The 17,985-nt window shown below is 50.5% G+C and overlaps 1 protein-coding gene across 3 annotated transcripts in view; it reads right to left on the bottom strand.

Moving 5' to 3' along the window:
• Nucleotides 1-17,985, bottom strand: part of Pik3c2b (phosphatidylinositol-4-phosphate 3-kinase catalytic subunit type 2 beta) — a 61,968-nt gene that overhangs the window by 24,139 nt on the left and 19,844 nt on the right. For all 3 annotated transcript variants that reach the window (XM_041648216.1, XM_041648215.1, XM_041648217.1), the window contains 10 exons: nucleotides 16,398-16,498; nucleotides 15,447-15,601; nucleotides 13,958-14,078; nucleotides 10,522-10,633; nucleotides 10,290-10,369; nucleotides 9,680-9,743; nucleotides 8,129-8,275; nucleotides 6,846-6,879; nucleotides 5,039-5,234; nucleotides 3,778-3,900 (listed from right to left, as the gene is read on the bottom strand). In XM_041648216.1, the coding sequence (XP_041504150.1) occupies nucleotides 3,778-3,900; nucleotides 5,039-5,234; nucleotides 6,846-6,879; nucleotides 8,129-8,275; nucleotides 9,680-9,743; nucleotides 10,290-10,369; nucleotides 10,522-10,633; nucleotides 13,958-14,078; nucleotides 15,447-15,601; nucleotides 16,398-16,498 (1,133 nt within the window). The remainder of the gene's footprint in view (nucleotides 1-3,777; nucleotides 3,901-5,038; nucleotides 5,235-6,845; nucleotides 6,880-8,128; nucleotides 8,276-9,679; nucleotides 9,744-10,289; nucleotides 10,370-10,521; nucleotides 10,634-13,957; nucleotides 14,079-15,446; nucleotides 15,602-16,397; nucleotides 16,499-17,985) is intronic.

The following is a 17,985-nucleotide window of genomic DNA, read 5'->3' as shown; positions in this document are numbered from 1 at the left end:
GGCGTGAGAAGTCTAAGCAGAGACTCTGCCTTCGTCTCAGCAGTCACACATGTCCCTAGCCTCTCACAGAACCGGACAGGTCCCAAAGCAAGTAGGACCTCTTCCGGGTGGCCCTACGATGCGATGCACTCCCGGAAACCCAGAAAGACGCCTCTGGGACTCCTGACTCAAACATATCCCCCAATTTTCAGGTAGGGCCCTGGAGGAACTCGCTTAGCCAAAGTCATCTCCGGGTCTGGGTGACCATCCATCCTGTCCTGTGCCAGACTCTTTCTCGCACACTGACATTTCTACAGAGGGTCAGTAAAACTTCCTTTCAGTCCTTGAGCCCCTCTTCCTCCCCAGTGACACCACACAGAGTCACCAGGGAGAAGTACCAAGATCTCTGCCCTCAGTGCACTGTTTGCCCTCCCCCACAGCCCTCTCATCGTCTGTGACCCCTCTCCTAGCCCCAGGGGCATACCCCAGAACAGGCTCAAAGTCCAAGAAGAAAGAGAAGGGGATTTTCAGAATTCCCTGAAAGAGACGGGCAGCTGGGAAAGCCAAGAGGACTCCACAAGCAGCAAGCACTCCTCAAGGCCAGATGTTCTCCACCCGTTGCCTGGACTACACCCAGCCACACCCTCTGAATTCAGGCTAAGGAGATTTGGGTGTGGGGAGGTGGAGAGAGCTGGGGGCTGGAGAAAAAGAAAGCCAGAACCCACCCGGTTACCTTTCCCGGAAGCTGTCCCTGGGCCAAAGTCCACACTGCCACACCTTCCTGGCTGGCCCAAGGCCCAACTGCTCCTACACCCAAAGGGCACAGAGGCTGGCAGCTACCTCCGAGGTCAGAGGTTTCAGATCAGGCCACCCTCTTCACTGCCCCTCACTCCTGGGGGAAGTCTCCACTCCGAGGAGGCACTCAACAGCCACCACAACTGGCACAGTCCTGCTCTACCCCAGCTGCTCTACCCTGGGGGCCCATCAGCTATAATTAGGGCCCCTTCATCAGCCAACGAACATGCCAGGCTTTTGGCTGAAGGTGACAGAGCAGGGCTGCTGGGCCTATTTTGAGAGTGAGCTGATGCCCTGTCCTGCTACAGTGGGAGGGAGAAGCAGCTGACCCCATAGCTGGTTCACACAACAGGGAAGAGCAGAACATGGCTAACACAAGGTAGGGCCACAATCCCTTAGAAGGCTGAGGTAGAGGACTGCTGAAATTTCAAGGCCAACCTATGAGTTTGCATGAGACCCTATCTTGGGAAGAAGGAGGTACATTTTGACTGAAACCATAATACAGAGAAGCAAGCAAGGCCCTCCCATTTCTCAGGTCTTTTAGTGTGCTTGGGATTCCAAAATGGCCTCCCTAACCCTTTGTCTGGGGTTGGTCGAGGGAACCACTACTTCGGCTGGAGAGCTGACTCTTCTATTTGCCTGAGAAATTCTCCTTCCTGTGTGCCCTTCTCCAACATTATAACATTGGGGTTGCCTCCTCCAGGGAACGCACTGGGCTCCGGTTTGGCCACATAACCTTTGGGTAACTGAACTGACAGTTCATCATGCTCACTAGGGGAAGCGGTCCTTTCTGCTGTGTGGCATTAGTTATTATACTTGAACTGGGTGCTGTGACACAGATAGTACAAATTTCACACAAATGTCTCTCGTGTGTTAGTCACCATCAGCCACCTGGAACAGAGAAACGGGAACTGAGAAGGCCAGAGCTGAGGCACTAAGAGGAAGACAGGGAAGGAGTGAACATTTATCAAGCACTAGGTACTGGGCCAAGTAAGTTCTTATTTTCTCTCTCCTGCCTCTCTCTCTCTCTCTCATCTTATTATTTAGCTTAGGATGGTCATGAACTCACAGCAATCCTCCTGCTGCAGGTATACAACCACCATGCTCAGCTGTCCAGGTGTTTTCCTATTTGTTTCACTTTTGTGGTACTGATGAATCTAGGTAAACACTCTACCACCGACCAAGTTGTCTTCTTCGTGTCCTAACAGCTCAAGGTCTTGTCAAGAGTCCTCTGTCCGCGGCCATTCTAGGCTATCTACAGTGTCATCTGCTGAATGAAGATGGCTGGCCCAAAGCTAGGCCCTGACCACAGTATGGTGCCTTCTCCCACATGCCTTGGCCTTCATTAAGAAGGGCTAAGAGGTCTGTCTCATTTCAGACATTAGGGAGGGTAGGGCTGAGGCCAATGCCCTACACTGGCTCTAGGCCTTAGGGACCTGGCCATGTGGATCAAGATAGAGATCTCACACTTAGCGTGGAAGATGACCAGTGTGGAAAACTGGGTCACATCCGTACCTCTGACTCCATCAGGGACTGGTAGATGGCGGTAGTTAGTGAGGTGGAGAATCTCAGTGGGATATTGAAACTCAAAGGCTCTTTACTTTGGCAGTGTTGCACTGAAGCCAGGGTCCCACTGAGACAGATCTCACTATACATAGGCTGGCCTCAAATTCACAGCAGCTCGGCCTCAGCTTCCTGAATGCTCATCTTACAGATCTGAGCACCATGGTCTGCTTCTCAGGGACTACTTAATGCAGCTACCTAGTCTCCAGGGAGTTTCTCCTACCCTGTCTGTCAGTGGTTACTGATCTAAAAATGACCTAAGTGTGATGAACAGGTCTGCCTGCCCTCTAGTCCGTCTCTTAAATATCCAGACCCTTCATCTACCTATTTAAACATCCTTGACCTCCCCAGGGACACTCTTCTGTCTCTGTAATCTGCAACACTTTTAAGCTGCATTTGCTGCTTTGCAAATGGGGACACAGATACGGTGGGCCTGGGGAAGTGAAGCTGGGGTGGTGGTTGGGGGAGCAGCAAACATCACAGGCAAGGTACTGGGAGACAAATACCTGTGATGCCACCTTCAAGGTCCCCTCACCCCTTATTTCTTTCCTATTTTGTACAACTAAAGCTTTCTTTCATGAAATCAAATCATTGTTAACAAATGGTAATGGATACCATCTTATATCAGTGGTTATCATACTTATAACCTGCCTATCTCCCTCCAGTACCACACCTGCCTCCAGGTTAGAAAGGTGTTCTCATTTCTCAATTTGAGAAGCTGAGGCAGACAGGCTAGAAAGAACACAGGATTAGAGAGAGTTGGAAACAGAGCCTTACTCCTCGGTTCTATACCCATTCTTCCTCCCTCTAGGCAATTGCCCTGTTCTGCCCAATTCTTTTTGAGTGTGAATAGAGATGGGATCTCCTGGTTGGCCTAGAACTTAGCTATGTGGCCCAGGTTGGCCTCAAGGTTACGGCAATGCTCTTGCCTCTTGCCAAGTGCTAAGATTCTGGGTGTGGTTTTGTTTGTCAGTGTTATGCTGTCTAGGGCCGAAACCCAGGGCCTGACATATGCTAGTCAAACACTCTAGTTTGAGCTATACCTTAGCCTTTCTGCCTATTCCAGAGAATATTGGAGGAAGGGAGAGAATAGAAATCCTACAGACCAGTTAAATTTTTTAAGAGAGGCAAGAGCAAAACAATAGTGTTTTTAAAATCAGCAGCAATATTTATATGATCCTTTGCAGATTATAAGGAGTCTTTAAGAGCCTTTATGGGTGCTTCCCATTGGATGTTCCTAACAACTTGAGAGGTAGAAATTACATGCTTGTCCCATTTAAGAGTCAGGGAACTGGAGACTCAAGAAACATCATGACCTGTCTGGATAAGGGCAGTTATGGAACCAGATTTAACCCAGGCTGTGCTCTGTTCTAGGTCTGACTCCTGCCCCAGAATCTTCCTGAAGTGAGCAGGTTGGTCTGGAGCTTAGGGAGAGCTTACTGCTGGTCCCAGATGATGAGATGGAACAGGTACTTGGAGAAGTGAGCCCGTCGGGTCTGCAGGGGGCTGCACAGTTCCTTGCCTCCATGGCTGAGGGAACAGGAGAGGTAGAACTCTTCATAGCTACAAAAGAACAGGAGCAGGTCGGTACACCTTGCCCTTAAAACCAATCTCATGCACCCAAATATTAGCCAAGCTCCGTTTCCTCTGGTAGATTTCTATTGGTCTCTGGAGAATGCAACATGGGGTCAGGGTCGGGACAACCAAGCCGGGCTTAAGGAAGTGTGCTTAGGAGCAGCAACTTTATCTGGATCCCTAGACCCCCCAGAGTCTTAGACCCATGCTGAGCACAGGAGTTTTTCTTCATTTCATGGGACCGGCCATCTAGCTGCCTCCTTAGTCAGTTCCAGTCCATCACGGGAAGCACACGGGCACCCATGGGTATATGTGGGTGTGTGTGAGTGTGTACATATATATGTATATATATAATATATATATATTTATATACACACATATATATACACATATATACACACACATACGTATACATATATACATACATACATGCAGGCAAAGGGTGGGGGAGGAAAACGGCATATGCTACCATGAATGCCGACACATGGGGGTCCCTGTGGCTCATGACAGGTGCCTGACAGAAGAGGTCAGAGAAGGCCCCTGTTTCCCAGGCTGCTTCCTTTGTTCTATGCCAATCGCCCAGAGGAATACATTAAGTGAGAAACAAAGAAAGAAGGGGAAGGGAGGGGAGGGGGTGGGGTTGGTAAGGGTGGGTTGGGGCCAAATGCCTATTCCCCCAGGCCTCGGGACTCTGGGGATCCAGCAGAAGAGCTGAGGACTACCAAAAGAACGTCCTCCTCCACCCACCCCTGCAAGGGAACCCCAGACAAAGGGTCACCCCCTCCCTACCACCCTCATTGTGCATCTGCAGGCGAGTGCAGCCATTGGCTTGGGCCACACTCTATCTGGGAACCGGCCATCTGTCGCCTGTCTCCCTCAGCTGGCTTGGGATCTGAAGAGGGAAGAGATGTTGAGGCGGCCAGCACTGGGGGACTGGCAGGTGCTTATCTATCTCCAAGGGAACTTTCTCTCTCTCTGGGATGGATACAGGCTGGGCTCCTCTCAGGCCCTAGGCTCACCCTCTTAGCCCTGTTGCACCAGAATGCCACACCTCCTAGGATGGAGGACAGTAAGGTCATGGGCAGAAGGGGAGCCGCTCATCTGTCTCCCTGGAGCTCTGACTCACCTGGTGGCCCAGATGATGGGAATGCGATGAGTAGCATAGACAGTGAAGGCCAGGGCCCCAGGGAAATGACAGGCCTCTTGAACCAAATCATGCTTCCGACTCCCGGGCACGGCGGTCTGGAAGTCTGCATTGAATGTATTGCAGTACAGCTCCACCAAGTCCAAGATGGCTGCTGTCAAGGCTTCTACCACCTTCTCTGTGAAGGGGAGGGGCCAGAGAGGAAACTCAATTAGGACTCGCCAAGGGCCATTTTGTTGCCATGATACCAGGAGTATAGGACAGCTTGGGACAGTGATCCCCAAATGCCAGCCAATTTCTAATAGCTGTGACAAAGCTTACCCATCTGCGGAGAAAAAGGAAAGATGCAGGAGCATGCCTGAGCATGTACCTCATCAAGAGATTCCCAGCTTTAAATGTGGTCCTATCTTAGATAGATACTTAATGTGGTGCTAAAATGTTATTTTTAAAAAGCCGCTTTCTGGCACTAGAGAGATGGTGCAATGGTTAAGAGAACTGACTGTCCTTCTAGAGGACTTGGGTTTGATTCCCAGCACCCACACTGGCAGCACTCCAGTTCCAGGGGGTCCAACACCCTCTTCTGTCTTCTGTGAGTATTAGGCATACGCAGGCAAAATACCCGTATATATAAAATAAAAATACATCTTTTTTAAAAAAGTCTTTTCTTGAAAAAAACAAAAAAAAACAATGTTTAACCCCTACTTAGTACCATGTATGTGCAGATGTACACACACACAGACACACACACAGATACACACACAGACACAAACACACAGACACACAGAGACACACAGACATAGACACATACACAGACACACACGCACACACAGACACACACGCACACATAGAAACACACACATACGCACACACAGGCTCACACACATATGCACACACAGACACACATGTACACACAGACACACACGCACACACACAAACACACACATACGCACACACAGGCACACAGACACACACACACAAAGCTAGAAATGCTATGTTAGCTCCTAGAAGACTTTAGGGGACAATCTATTCATCTGTGAATACCAAAGATGGATTCACTTTTAAGAAAGCTAGTGATGGGGCTGGAGACATGGCTCAGTGGTAAGAGCACTAATAAGACAAAGGACCCAGGCTCAATTCCCAGCAACCACACGACAGCTCACAACTGTCGGTAACTCCAATTCCAGGACCAGACATCCTCACACAGGCAGACATGCAAGCAAAACACCAATGTACATTAAATATAAAATTAAAAATTAAAAGGAAAAATAAAGTAAGATTTGCCAAAAAGTAAGGAAGGAAAAAGCAAGGAAGGAATAAAGAATGAGAGAAAGCCAGCAACACTGGTTTTCAGGACGAGGATCTGCTTAAAGAGTGTAGCAAGGAAAGAAGCCTGCAGAAAAATCCTTCCTCCCAAGTCCCATTCTAAATTGGAAGTGTAAAGGGTTATGGCTGCCAGGAGAAGAATCACAACCCAGCAAGGCGAGCTTTTCCATCCTTTTCCATCTGGATGGAAGGATAAATTCATCCTTGCTGATGCCCCTATCCACCTCATCACCCTCTCCCAGTAACACCATAAGGACTGATTAGCAAAAATAATGGGAAAAAAATCTGTGGAAAGAAAGAAATATGGGCTCCAGCTGTGTCCACACCTCACAGGGACACACACACACACACACACACACACACACACACACACCACACCAAGGGGCCAAGCAGGAAGAATGTGAGCTGAACCACTAGCTGGCAGTTCCAGCCTCTGTGGGACAAAGAGGGAGAGCACTGCCCTTACCTCGGTTTTCCCTCACAGCCAGCACGCTGGGATCCTGTTGGGGAAAGCGAGAGGGGGAGAGTCAGGCAGAGCCCATGCCCGCCCATTTTTATCACAGTTGGAAGGGCTCTTCACAGCTGTGCTCATCTGGGCCAGGCAGGGTTGAAATGTGAGGAGCAGAGAGTCCCGGGGGAGCGGGAGGGAGGGACGGTCCACAGGGTGGACAGAGGGAGCAGATAAAAAATAATAATAATCATGCTTACCTCAAGGAAAGAGCCCCAAGGCTGGGCTACAGGGTCTGTAGTGCCAGCAAGCCTTTACAGCACAGCAGCCCCCTATGGAACCACTGAACTCCTGGCTCTTGGGATTTCTGCCCCCTGACTTGGTTTTGCACCCTCATAAGCAAACTGTCAGGCAAATCCTCGGTGACTAAATAAAGCCTTTCTTGGCTCATGTGGTTATTCCCATGTGACTGAAGCTAGACCACCCCCTATGCTTAAGGAGGGGGGACGTGCGTCGCATCCATTTCCCAGGGGCTCTTGTGTCTGAACTGCTAACACATAAATGGTAGTGAAGAACCTCATTTGTTTGTTTGTTTTGAGACAGGGCCTCACTATGTAACCCAAACTGTCCTGGAACTCACTGTGTAGACCAGACTGGCCTCAAACTCACAGAGCTCCACCTGTCTATACTTCTCAAATGCTAAGATCAAAGGCGAAGGCCACCATGACCTGCTAGAAGAGCATTTTAGTAAATGAATACCAAGTTCTTTTTTTTTGTTGTTGTTGTTTAAACAGAAAAAGGGGAAACGATGTGGGAGTGTCATATATCAATCTGTTGTTTTCATTGGTTAATTAATAAAGAAACTGCTTGGCCTGATAGGTTAGAACATAGGTGGGTGGAGTAAACAGAACAGAATGCTGGGAAGAAAGGAAGTTAGGCAGACACCATACCTCTCCTCTCCAGGGCAGACACGATGAAGCTCTAGCCCAAGATGGACATACGCTAGAATCTTCCTGGAGGGTCACCACCTCGTTGTGCTACACACATTAATGGAGGTGGGTTGATAAGGATGTGAGAGTTGGCCAGTAGGAGGCTAGAGCTAATGGGCCAAGCAGTGTTTATATGGATACAGTTTGTGTATTGTTATTTTGGGGCATAAGCTAGCCAGGCAGCCGGGAGCTGGTGGCAGGAACGCTGCCCACAGCTCCTTCTACAGAATGGCACCCAACGTGGTAATCAGAAACTCAGTTACCTGTGGACATCCCCGTCCCTGGCTCACGCAACCCCCTGGGTCCCTTTACCTTCTGGATCTTTGGCTGCATGCGTGAGGGGCAGGGAGGCAGCTGGTTGAGAGCGCTGGTGATCTCAGGAGTCTCCACGGCGGCCAGGGCATTGCAGATGGCCTTGACAGACTGGACTACCCTGTCCGCCTTCAGTGGGAAATCCCCCTGCGGGAGGCCGAACAATAAGAGCCATGATTCAGTTCTATGCCTCCCCACAACCCAGTCTTAAAGGGTGTGCAGGGGCTAATGACTCCAAGGAGGAATTCCATGAACCATACTTTATTTTCAGGTATTCAGTCTCTTGCTTTGAATGGGCCACATCCACACTCCCTAACCTGTCAGCCATGCCACTAAAACTTTTCTTTCCAGTCTGCAGTGATGGTCTATTTCTGCTATACAAACACACACAGGTCTCCACCAGAGCCCTACAGGGTTAAATCAATTGGCAGGGAATAGCAAGGAGGTGGGCGAAACATTCTGAGGCCCCACTTACTCTCTCAGACTTCTTAACTCGCCACAGGATGGCTGATGTCATAGACACACCATAGACACACCACACTCTTCCCTCCCCTCCACACTGGGTATTTTCTCAGCTGAAATCTCTGCCTCTGTCTGGCTTTGACTGCTTATGTCAACTTAAATTAGGGACCAGGACACCAATTCCTTCGCAAAGCTTTCCGCTCCCAACATCCACAGTCATCCTCTATCGAGTAGCGCGTTGGATGAACCTTCCTTCCATTTCCCTAACCACGCCAGCTCCCTGAGGCCAAAACAAGTCTTACATTCTGCACAGTGGCTCTACCCACCGCCTGAACTAACACAGAACACTGCAAAGTGGTCTAAGATCTCAATGCCTGTGTTATTGTAGAGGCTGCTACAAAGTGGATCGTAACAGTGGGTGGAGGGTGAACTAGACATACTGCCCCAGAGAGAAGAATCCAAGACAAAACCGAACTGAGGACGCGGGGTTGTTATTTTGTTTTGTTTTTTGAGACCGGGTCTCACTATATAGCTCTGGCTGGCCTGGAACTCAGAGAGATCTGCTTGCTTCTGCCTGCCAAGTGCTGGAATTAAAGCCCTGTGCTGCCATGCCTAGTAGGGGATTTGATTTTTGAAGATGACTTCCAAAACTTTGCTTTAGCTTCATGATATTTGTGTAAGCGGCTCCGAGGCCTGCAGTCTGTGCAGGTCCAGGAGGGAAAGGATCAAGCCTTGGGACTTGCTGCTTCCCTGAGGGTGTGAAGTCTGGGCTGCAGGCTCAACAGAGCCTCTTCAGACGGTATCCCTAGGCATTCTTCACAGAAAAACAACAAAAATCCTGGGACCACACCCTTAGTTCAGGGGTGCTCTACTCCAGAGACAGCCATCAGAGTCCACCTCTTGACTTTCACAGAGGGGCAAAACTTTTGACACACTTGCCAGCTGCCCCTCAGCCAGGAAGTGTTTCACTTGCCCAGAACTAAGGGGTGAAAGAAGGTATCACTGACAGACTGTCATTGGGTTGCAGGAAACTAGGGAAGAAGGGAAATTCCAGTAGCTCCTCTCTCCAGCCCCAGGGTGTGGACTCACATCAGCCAGCAGGAAGGCGTCCACCTCGTTGTGGTACGTGTCAAACAGAAGACTCAAGGCCTGCCTGGGGGAGTGGGGTGAGAAAAATCACAGGCAAGATCACAAAAGAGTAGCTGCCCCTGGAGGCCCATACTTTCCCTCCCATCTCCTGACTCTGATGTGGTGAAGGAGTTCCCACTCTTCCTGTGTCCCAAGAGGACGGAAAAGGGGTCTTTTCCACTTTGCTACCTCTCACCTAGAGAGGGACATGAAAAGCGTTAGCATGGTGGTTCCCAACCTGCGGGGTCACATATCAGAAATTTACATGACAATTCCTAACAGCAGCAGAAGTACAGTTATGAAATGGCAGGAGTGTAATGTATTTACAATGTGCTGGGGTCAGCACACCATGAGGAACTGTATTAAAGGGCCGCAGCATCAGGAAGGCCGAGAACCACCACTCAGAGAGAGGAGAGAAAGAGTGGGCTAAGGACATTCCTAACAAGTTTCTTGGGCCAACGTCCCGAACGTTTACAGGAACCTATGATGCCAGCAGGAAGCCAGGCAAGCGCGTCTGTACCATTCCCTCGCGGTTCCTGCTGAAACTATACCTGGTGGTCCCCACGCTCACCTGCTGATGGTCTGCTTGACTGGCCTCTCTTGGAGATGGATGAGGTAGTTCAAGGTGGAAGGGCTCTGATCGTCGTTCACCTGAGGAGCGAGCAGTGTCCTCATCAGGCAGGAGCAAGGCCCTTTCCCCAACCTAGCCTACCTGCCCCGCTCCCACCTGATGTCCTATATCCTGTGTCCACTCTACCACCCCAGGTATGCACAGTCGTCGGCCATTCCCAGTAAGCACATACCGTCCGGGCCAGGTCACTCCGCATGGCCTTCTGCTCCATCAGCTGCAGTCGGATGTTGATGTCAAACTTGCGGCAATATTGGATATATTCATGGCTGCCCAAGGCATGCTTACTGGTGGGGTAGGGAGACAAGATGATTAGTGCCTGGGGGACTCAGTGGGAGGAGAGACACATACTTTAGCCTGGGGAGAGACAACTAGGAAGGAAGGGCGGGAGAACGAAAGATAGGAAGGGGAAAGGGGCTATGTCATAGGGCTTCGCCTTTACTCCTGCAAATGCCATGGTAAAGCAGAGGAAAGGCATGGGGTTTATCTGAATAAAAGCCGTCCACCACACTTAACCGTGAGCTACCCAAATAATGACCCACGGTTCATTCTCAGGACAGGAACCACTACAGAGTTGGGTTATAGAGGGGGCTTGTTAGGGGGCAGCTCTTTAAACCCTATTTTCTTGACTTTGACAACCGAGGGGAAATGGGCTGGGACACAGACTCTGACGTCCAGTCTCCTTTGTGTGTTACCTATCAAGGTGCTGAGGACAAATGAGGCAATCCCACCAGAATTCTAGAACGGTTATCCTGAAGCGGGTTCCACTTCTCCCCTCCCTCCACGCCCTGCCAGATTATGAGTCCCCTGTAAGTCTTCACAGTTGCTAAAAGATACGTGCACTTCTAGCTGCTCAGCACCCACACAGTAGAGCCGTGGTTCAGAAGAGGCAGCTTGCCGAGTTCCTCCCCTACCCAACCTCTTCCTCTCCCCAAAATCACACCTTAATCAGAAAGGAAACCCACAAGAAAGGGCTGAACAAGCCCCACTCGAGGCCACTGCTCCAGGCTGGGCCAAGCAACAGCATCTGGGGAACAGAAGGCGGAAACGGCCTTCCTTCCTCCGCAGAGATGGGAATCTGGGCTAGAATGGAGAGGAACGGAGGGGAGCAAAATGGAAGAGGGGTGCAAAAACCTCTGGAAGTACAGGGCCACAGGCCAAACAAAACCAGCCTAGACTTTGAGGTTTTCCACATCCTGGGGGGATCAGACCTGCAAAATGTGTTCTGATTGGCTAAGATTAAAGTAAAACTGAACCGTGGCCATGGGGAGGCTGGACCGCCAGGCAGGCCCGCAGGAGGGTCTGTGAGGAAGGAAGACTGAGTGCAGTGGTGGAGAGAGGGGGAGGGCCGCCGCAGGAAACCGAACCTCCCCTAGGACTGTCTCAAGGTTCTTATCACAGAGCTGCCTGCATCCTGGAGCAACACTCCCCTCCTATCGGCCCTTCCAGGGAGGCGAGGGAAACAATCCTCAGGGCTTCCTTGGGAACTAGCCATTTTCTGGTCCTTTCCACCCAGGAACCAGCACTAGGCTTTTATGCAGGGTGGATGAGTAGAACCAAGGTGTCATGTCCCCAGTGACTTCCTTCAACTTGTCGGTGAAAGGGCTTCAGCTGTGCACACACGTTGGAGGAGGGGTGGAGGACACGACCATGACCTGGTCTCAGGTCACTGGGAGCATTTCACTTGACATCTCCCAGTACCGCTGCACTTGGGGCTCCAGTATTAGAAGTCTGTGTTTTCAGAGCCTCAAGGATCCTCTTCTGGGGCTGGTCCCTGGCCGCTGGTATCCACTGACTGTTCATCAGGTCCTCACACTAACCCTCATCCTGTGTGTGTGTGTGTGTGTGTGTGTGTGTGTGTGTGTGTGTGTGCAGGTGTGTGTGTATGCTGCACAAATGGAACCCAGGTGTTTATGTGTGTGTGTGTGTGTGTGTGTGTGTGTGTGTGTGTAGGTCTGTGTTTGTGGGGGGGGGCAGGTGTGCGTGTATGCTGCACAGATGGAACCCAGGTGTTTGTGTGTGTGTGTGTGTAGGTCTGTGTTTGTGGGGGGGGGCAGGTGTGTGTGTGTATGCTGCACAGATGGAACCCAGGTGTTTGTGTGTGTGTGTGTGTAGGTCTGTGTTTGTGGGGGGGGCAGGTGTGTGTGTGTGCTGCACAGATGGGACCCAGGTGTGTGTGTGTGTGTGTGTGTGTGTGTGTGTGTGTAGGTCTGTGTTTGTGGGGGGCAGTGTGCGTGTATTCTGCACAGATGGAACCCAAGGCTTCACCTCTACCACCAGTGAACTACACCCCCAACCTAAAACTTGGCCACTCTTTACAGAAGACAGTGAGAAGCAGGCTTCACAACTGGTCAGCGGAAAACCAGAATTTAGTATAAACAGTGTTTCCTGGGGTCTGATTTACCCACACTATAGCCCTGTTCCCTCTGAACAATGAAAAGCTGCTCATGGCTAGAGTTTCCAGGATACCCTGTATCTAGGACCCCTCCCTGCCTGTGTTGGAAGGCAAAGACACAATGAACACAACGTGGAACATGGCTGAGGGTTCCTTGGAATTATATCAGGGTGGGCCTGCTTCTTACACCGTTGAGGGTACCCTGGAACTATATCAGGGTAGGCCTGCTTCTTTTCCCTCAGCTTCTAGATGAGGATGCAGAGGCCAGAGAGTACCTACTATCCCCAGTGCTGAAGAAATCACATTTAAGAAATGAATATTTTTTAAAAAATGAATCTTTAGTCCTATCAATCTTGTTCTCTAACCATAGAAAACTATGCTTCCATCTAGAGTTGCTGGAGGGAAAATACGCAGCTCCACAGAGTCCCACAGTTCACAGAAACTGCTAACGCAAGGGATACAGGCCTGGTCTTTCTCTCTCCCCAAGTTCTGCTTCCCCCTCTAAGGGGGCCACAGATGGTGCAGTCACCACACAAGAGCTTGGATGGAGGAAAGTAGATCTCCTGATGCTTGCTGCCACATGCTACCCCTGGGAGTGGGAGCCCTGACTACCCCACCCCAGTTTTCCACAGTCCAGGGTAGTGCAGAGGGCTTCTCTCAGCTGGTCCCACATCACACTTTCCAGAGAAGCTGCCTTCTGTAGTGGGCACTGGCTGGAGGGAGCTGGAAGCCAGCCTAGGAAGAGGTTAACCAGCTGTGCAGGCCAGTGGAAACAAAGGCATGCTGGCAAGGGAAAGCCAGCAAGGGCCACTGTAATTTCTCCCTTTGGTTCTCTAAGGGCATTTCTGCCCAGCAGTTGCGTGTCCTCTAGAGCAGAGGAAGCAACCTGCCACTGCCCGTCCACAAACAACACACATCTCTCAGCAACCAGAAGCCTGCACACAGATACGACCTCATCTTTGCTTAATCCCAGCTCCAAACTCTTTCCACAGCAGATTTGGCTCGGGATCCACCCAACCCAGCTGGAAGATGGAGCTCCTAGGGAAAATGCGACGTGGCTGAGATTGTGCCCAGAAAGCAGGAGTCCTGGCTGCAGGGTTAGGGAAGAGCAGCAGCAAATGCTGAACCTAGTGCAGGTCGCTAAGGACCTCCCTCATTCTCCTAGCCAGAAGGCAGGTGTCACCTCTGTCGCATGTCCCTTAATCCACTCACTCACTTTTGCAGGAACTCCTCCAGCCCGCAGGGCTTGAGCACAAAGTCCCCCACGTCCACTTCCCTCAGTTCATCATGGGTGTAGCAGAGGGTCTGGTAGATGAGCAAGTCCACAGTGGAGGAACCTGTAAGCAGCAAGGCAGAAGAGCGAGGGCAGTGACATTGGGCAGGTCGGGCAGAGCCTCCCAACTTTGATCCTTTATCACCGGCTATGCCATCTGTAGTATCTCCACCAATAGCCAGATAAGACAGGCAAACAAACAGCCTGGGGGTGGGGAAAGTTACTGCCCGCCCCCCAGGAGAAGCATCCCCTCTGCCTCTCATTTACACTATAGAGTGAGGTGAGAATCAAAGCTAAAGGACTCCCCAGGTCAAAACCCAGTTGCTGTGGGACAAAGGTCTGTACCCTGTCGATTGTATTTTAATAAAATGCTGATTGGCCAGTAGCCAGGCAGGGAGTATTGGCGGGGCAACCAGGCAGGAAGTAGAGGCAGAGAAAAGAGAACAGGAGAATTCTGGGAACAGGAAAGACAGTCTGCAGTCGTCACCCAGACACAGAGGATGCAAGATGTGACTGCCTCACCAAAAATGGTACCAAGCCACATGGCTAACACAGGCAAGAATAATGGGTTAATGTAAGATGTAAGAATTAATTAATAAGAAGCCTGAGTCTCTAGGCCAACCAGTTTATGATTAATATAGATCTCTGTGTGTTTATTTGGGACCTGGTGGGACAGAAATCTCTTTCAACAAATGGTGCCCAACGTGTGGACAACTGCATCCACAGAAAACCTGAGAGAGCTTGAGAAGTAATTCTAGACACAAAATAACAGCGTTAAACATGGCTTCTTGATAGCAGCAATTTCTTGGGTTTGCTCTCTTTGCTAAAGGCAAGTACATCTCATTTAAGAGAGGCTTCCTGACTCAACTTTAGCTGCGAAACTTTGCAGCTCTTTTAAGAGGCCCTGCCACCAAACACTTAAATGGTGTTTATGAATAGCTGACAGCATGCTTCTTGGTGGTGTCAGGAACCTTGAAACTCCATAGAGTTGTGTTAATAAACATGGCTCTGGCCAGTACCTCTGCCATGAGACTAGACTCTCAGAAAAAGGCTAAGGAATGGGCTGGATCCAACCGTCAAAGCCACGGCTTTAATCCTAGTCATATAGTTTAGCAAATTAAAGACTCATGTAGTCAGAAAAAGATATACACAGTATAGATGGGGTAAGGAGAACAGAAGAATCCTGGGAACAGGAAAGAGGCAGTCTGCAGTAGTCACCAAGACACAGAGCAAGCAAGATGTGACTGTAGAGCCGAAAAAGGTACCAAGCCATGTGGCTAACACGGACAAGAATTATGAGTTAATAAGAAGCCTGAGATACTAGGCCAATCAGTTTATAATTAATGTAGATCTCTGTGTAATGATCTCTGAATCAACACCCAGCTCTCCCGCCTCACCTCCAGCGACACTCACATATCCCCAGCTAACTTACAGTTGCAGGTAAAAGTGAGCGGCTCCCGAAGACTCTCGCACAACACAGTCACCTTCAGGTTGACCTCATCCCCAAGATGCTCTGGACTCGGGGTGACAGTGCTCCAGACATATCCAGTTAGGGAATAGTCCTGGATATCAGAGCCTGTCCGAAGGCTGTATAGGAAGAAAAAGAGGACTCATGCTGTGTCTTCAAAGAATCCTGATGAGGGGCCCTGCGACCCTGAGGCCCAAGGGCTTTCCTGTCTCCTGAGCTTGCGCCCTCCTCCGTGGACCAGGCTGGGGCAAGGGGAGGCAGCCCTGAGAAGCTGTACTCTTACCATCTCGCTACAGTTGTGAAACAATCCCCACAGTCTTAGAAACTCCCAAAGGAGTTTCCCATATCAAGTTTAACAGAATTTAATCAATAAGTAGTTAGCAATCCATTTCCTCTCTCTTCAGTACAAGAGAAATCTTTTCTTCTCTGAGAGGTATGTTTACTCCTAAGGACAGCTGAGGGTCAGAACCTGAAGTTAGGCTGATCAAGGTTTGTGAATTTTACTAAAAATGTGCAAAATTCTAATTTTTTTTTTGTTTTGAGACAGAGTTTTACTACATGGCCTTAGCTGTCCAGGAACTTGTCAGGTAGTCCAGGCTAGGTCATAGAGATCTACCTGCCTCTGCTTCCCAAGTGCTGGATTGAGGGTGTGCACCACTATACCTAGCAAACTTTTGAGGTTTCATGAAAACCTGCAGAGACCTGCTGGAAAAGAGTTCCCACTCTGTGGAATTTTATTCATTATAGCTCTTCCTCCTTTCTAAAGGAACAGGCAGCCTCCTCCAGAGACTCAGAATCCTCTAATCACTCACTCACACACCATATGTACCCCTTCCCTCCCCTCATCTCATCCACGAACACACATCCACACTATACACACCTCCCTCTCCCCCCATCCCATCCTTCAACTCTTACATATCCAGCATGTGGCAAAACGCAGCAACTTCCTCATCTCTCTCCTCTGAGACCTCAAACAGTTCGTGGCCATTGGCGGTGGTGTGGGGCCGGGAGCCCACCTTTAAGGGAAGAGCAACTCACTCAGTGCTTTTTCTCTCAAGGCACCCCTTCTTTGCACGGCCTCCCAGATGTAAAGACAGTCCATGTATAAGGACTTTTGACTTAACATTGAAAGGAACTTGGAATACATTATCTGCCAACCTAGGACACCAAAGACTGAAAAAGGAGCTGAAGCCTGGGATGAGCATGGATGCTGGGCAGTGGACAAGAGTGGCCATATCTGCTCTGCGACGGGGACATGTCTGACCAGTCCAGTGCAGCCGACCAGGCAGTGTGTAACACAGTGCTGATGGTCACCAGTGGGCAAGGTCTTCCGGGGAAGGCTCCAGAGACATATGGGTGAGCTGAGGTAGGCCAGGCAGGTGATCAGCCAAATGGTCCCCAGTGAGGCCTGGACTTACACAAAAGCCTCAACATCCAAGGCCCTGGACACCAGACTCAAAGACTGAGCCCTTCAGGAGTGGGTATGATTCAGATGCATGTGCCTTCTCAGGAAGAAGACACATGTATCAAAGCACAATCTTCGGTGGAGAGGACCTGGCTGGACTCCTGTAGGCTTTGCTGGTTCTAAGCAGATAGGGATCCAGGCTGCCTGTTCGGACTGGCCCCATTTCCTCTCCCAGAACATACAAGTGGTGCTGAGATCCTTAAGCCAGGTCTCATACCATTTCCCATCCCAGGGGTGCTCTCAAACGCCCAGGAAACCCTCCAATGAGCTCCAGGGAGGAACAGCTAAGGAGAAAGCTGGTACTGACAGGCCTCACAGGCCTGCCCGGGGCAGCCACCCAGGAATGACACTTTGGCTCCATGGAGTTCCAGGCTGCATCCGGGAAAGACAGCAGGCTCTAACAGCTGCATTGGGGAGGAAAGGGGGTGTCTCTAAGGCTGTGGTTTGTGTGCGCCACCTCACCTCTCTTCACCCCCTCAGCTGTTCTCATGCTCTCCCTGTCCCTCAAGGCAGAAGGTAGCAACCCAGCTCCTCACTGAATACTCTGACTGCTTCCTCAAGTGTCCCTCCCTCTGGTCAGTCATGCTCCCCTGGGGGTGCGTAGAGTGGGGGCGGCAGCACATAAAGGGGAAGGCAGCAGTGGGGGCAGTTGGCATGTGAGGCCCTGGCTTTGCCAAGCGTATGCCTGTGTCCCAGTCCAAACAATAGTATCACTGTCAGCAATCAACCTATGCGAGAGAGTCAGAGAGAGAGAGAAGAGGAAGAGAGGGAGAGGGAGAAAACAGAATGGCCACTGAAGGCCATTCCATGCCCTTTCTGTACCACTCCCTGGCACTGTAAGAAAACAAAAGGCACTTACGTTTGCCCGGCTGGCAGGCCCTGGTGGCATCACTCGATGCTGGCCTGGGGAGTCTGCCAGGCAGAGGCTGGTAGCGGGGGTATCAGACTGGCATTTGGAGCCAGCCATTTGCAGAGATGGCTCAGTGGGCCTGGGATAAGAACGATCCTTCCGGCGAAGGCGGGGTGGGGGTATAGGCA

Source organism: Microtus oregoni, unplaced genomic scaffold (assembly GCF_018167655.1).
Source record: "Microtus oregoni isolate MIOR12 unplaced genomic scaffold, Mior012 000003F_ref0000135, whole genome shotgun sequence".
NCBI lineage: Eukaryota > Metazoa > Chordata > Mammalia > Rodentia > Cricetidae > Microtus > Microtus oregoni.
This window is presented reverse-complemented; position numbering and strand designations above follow the sequence as displayed.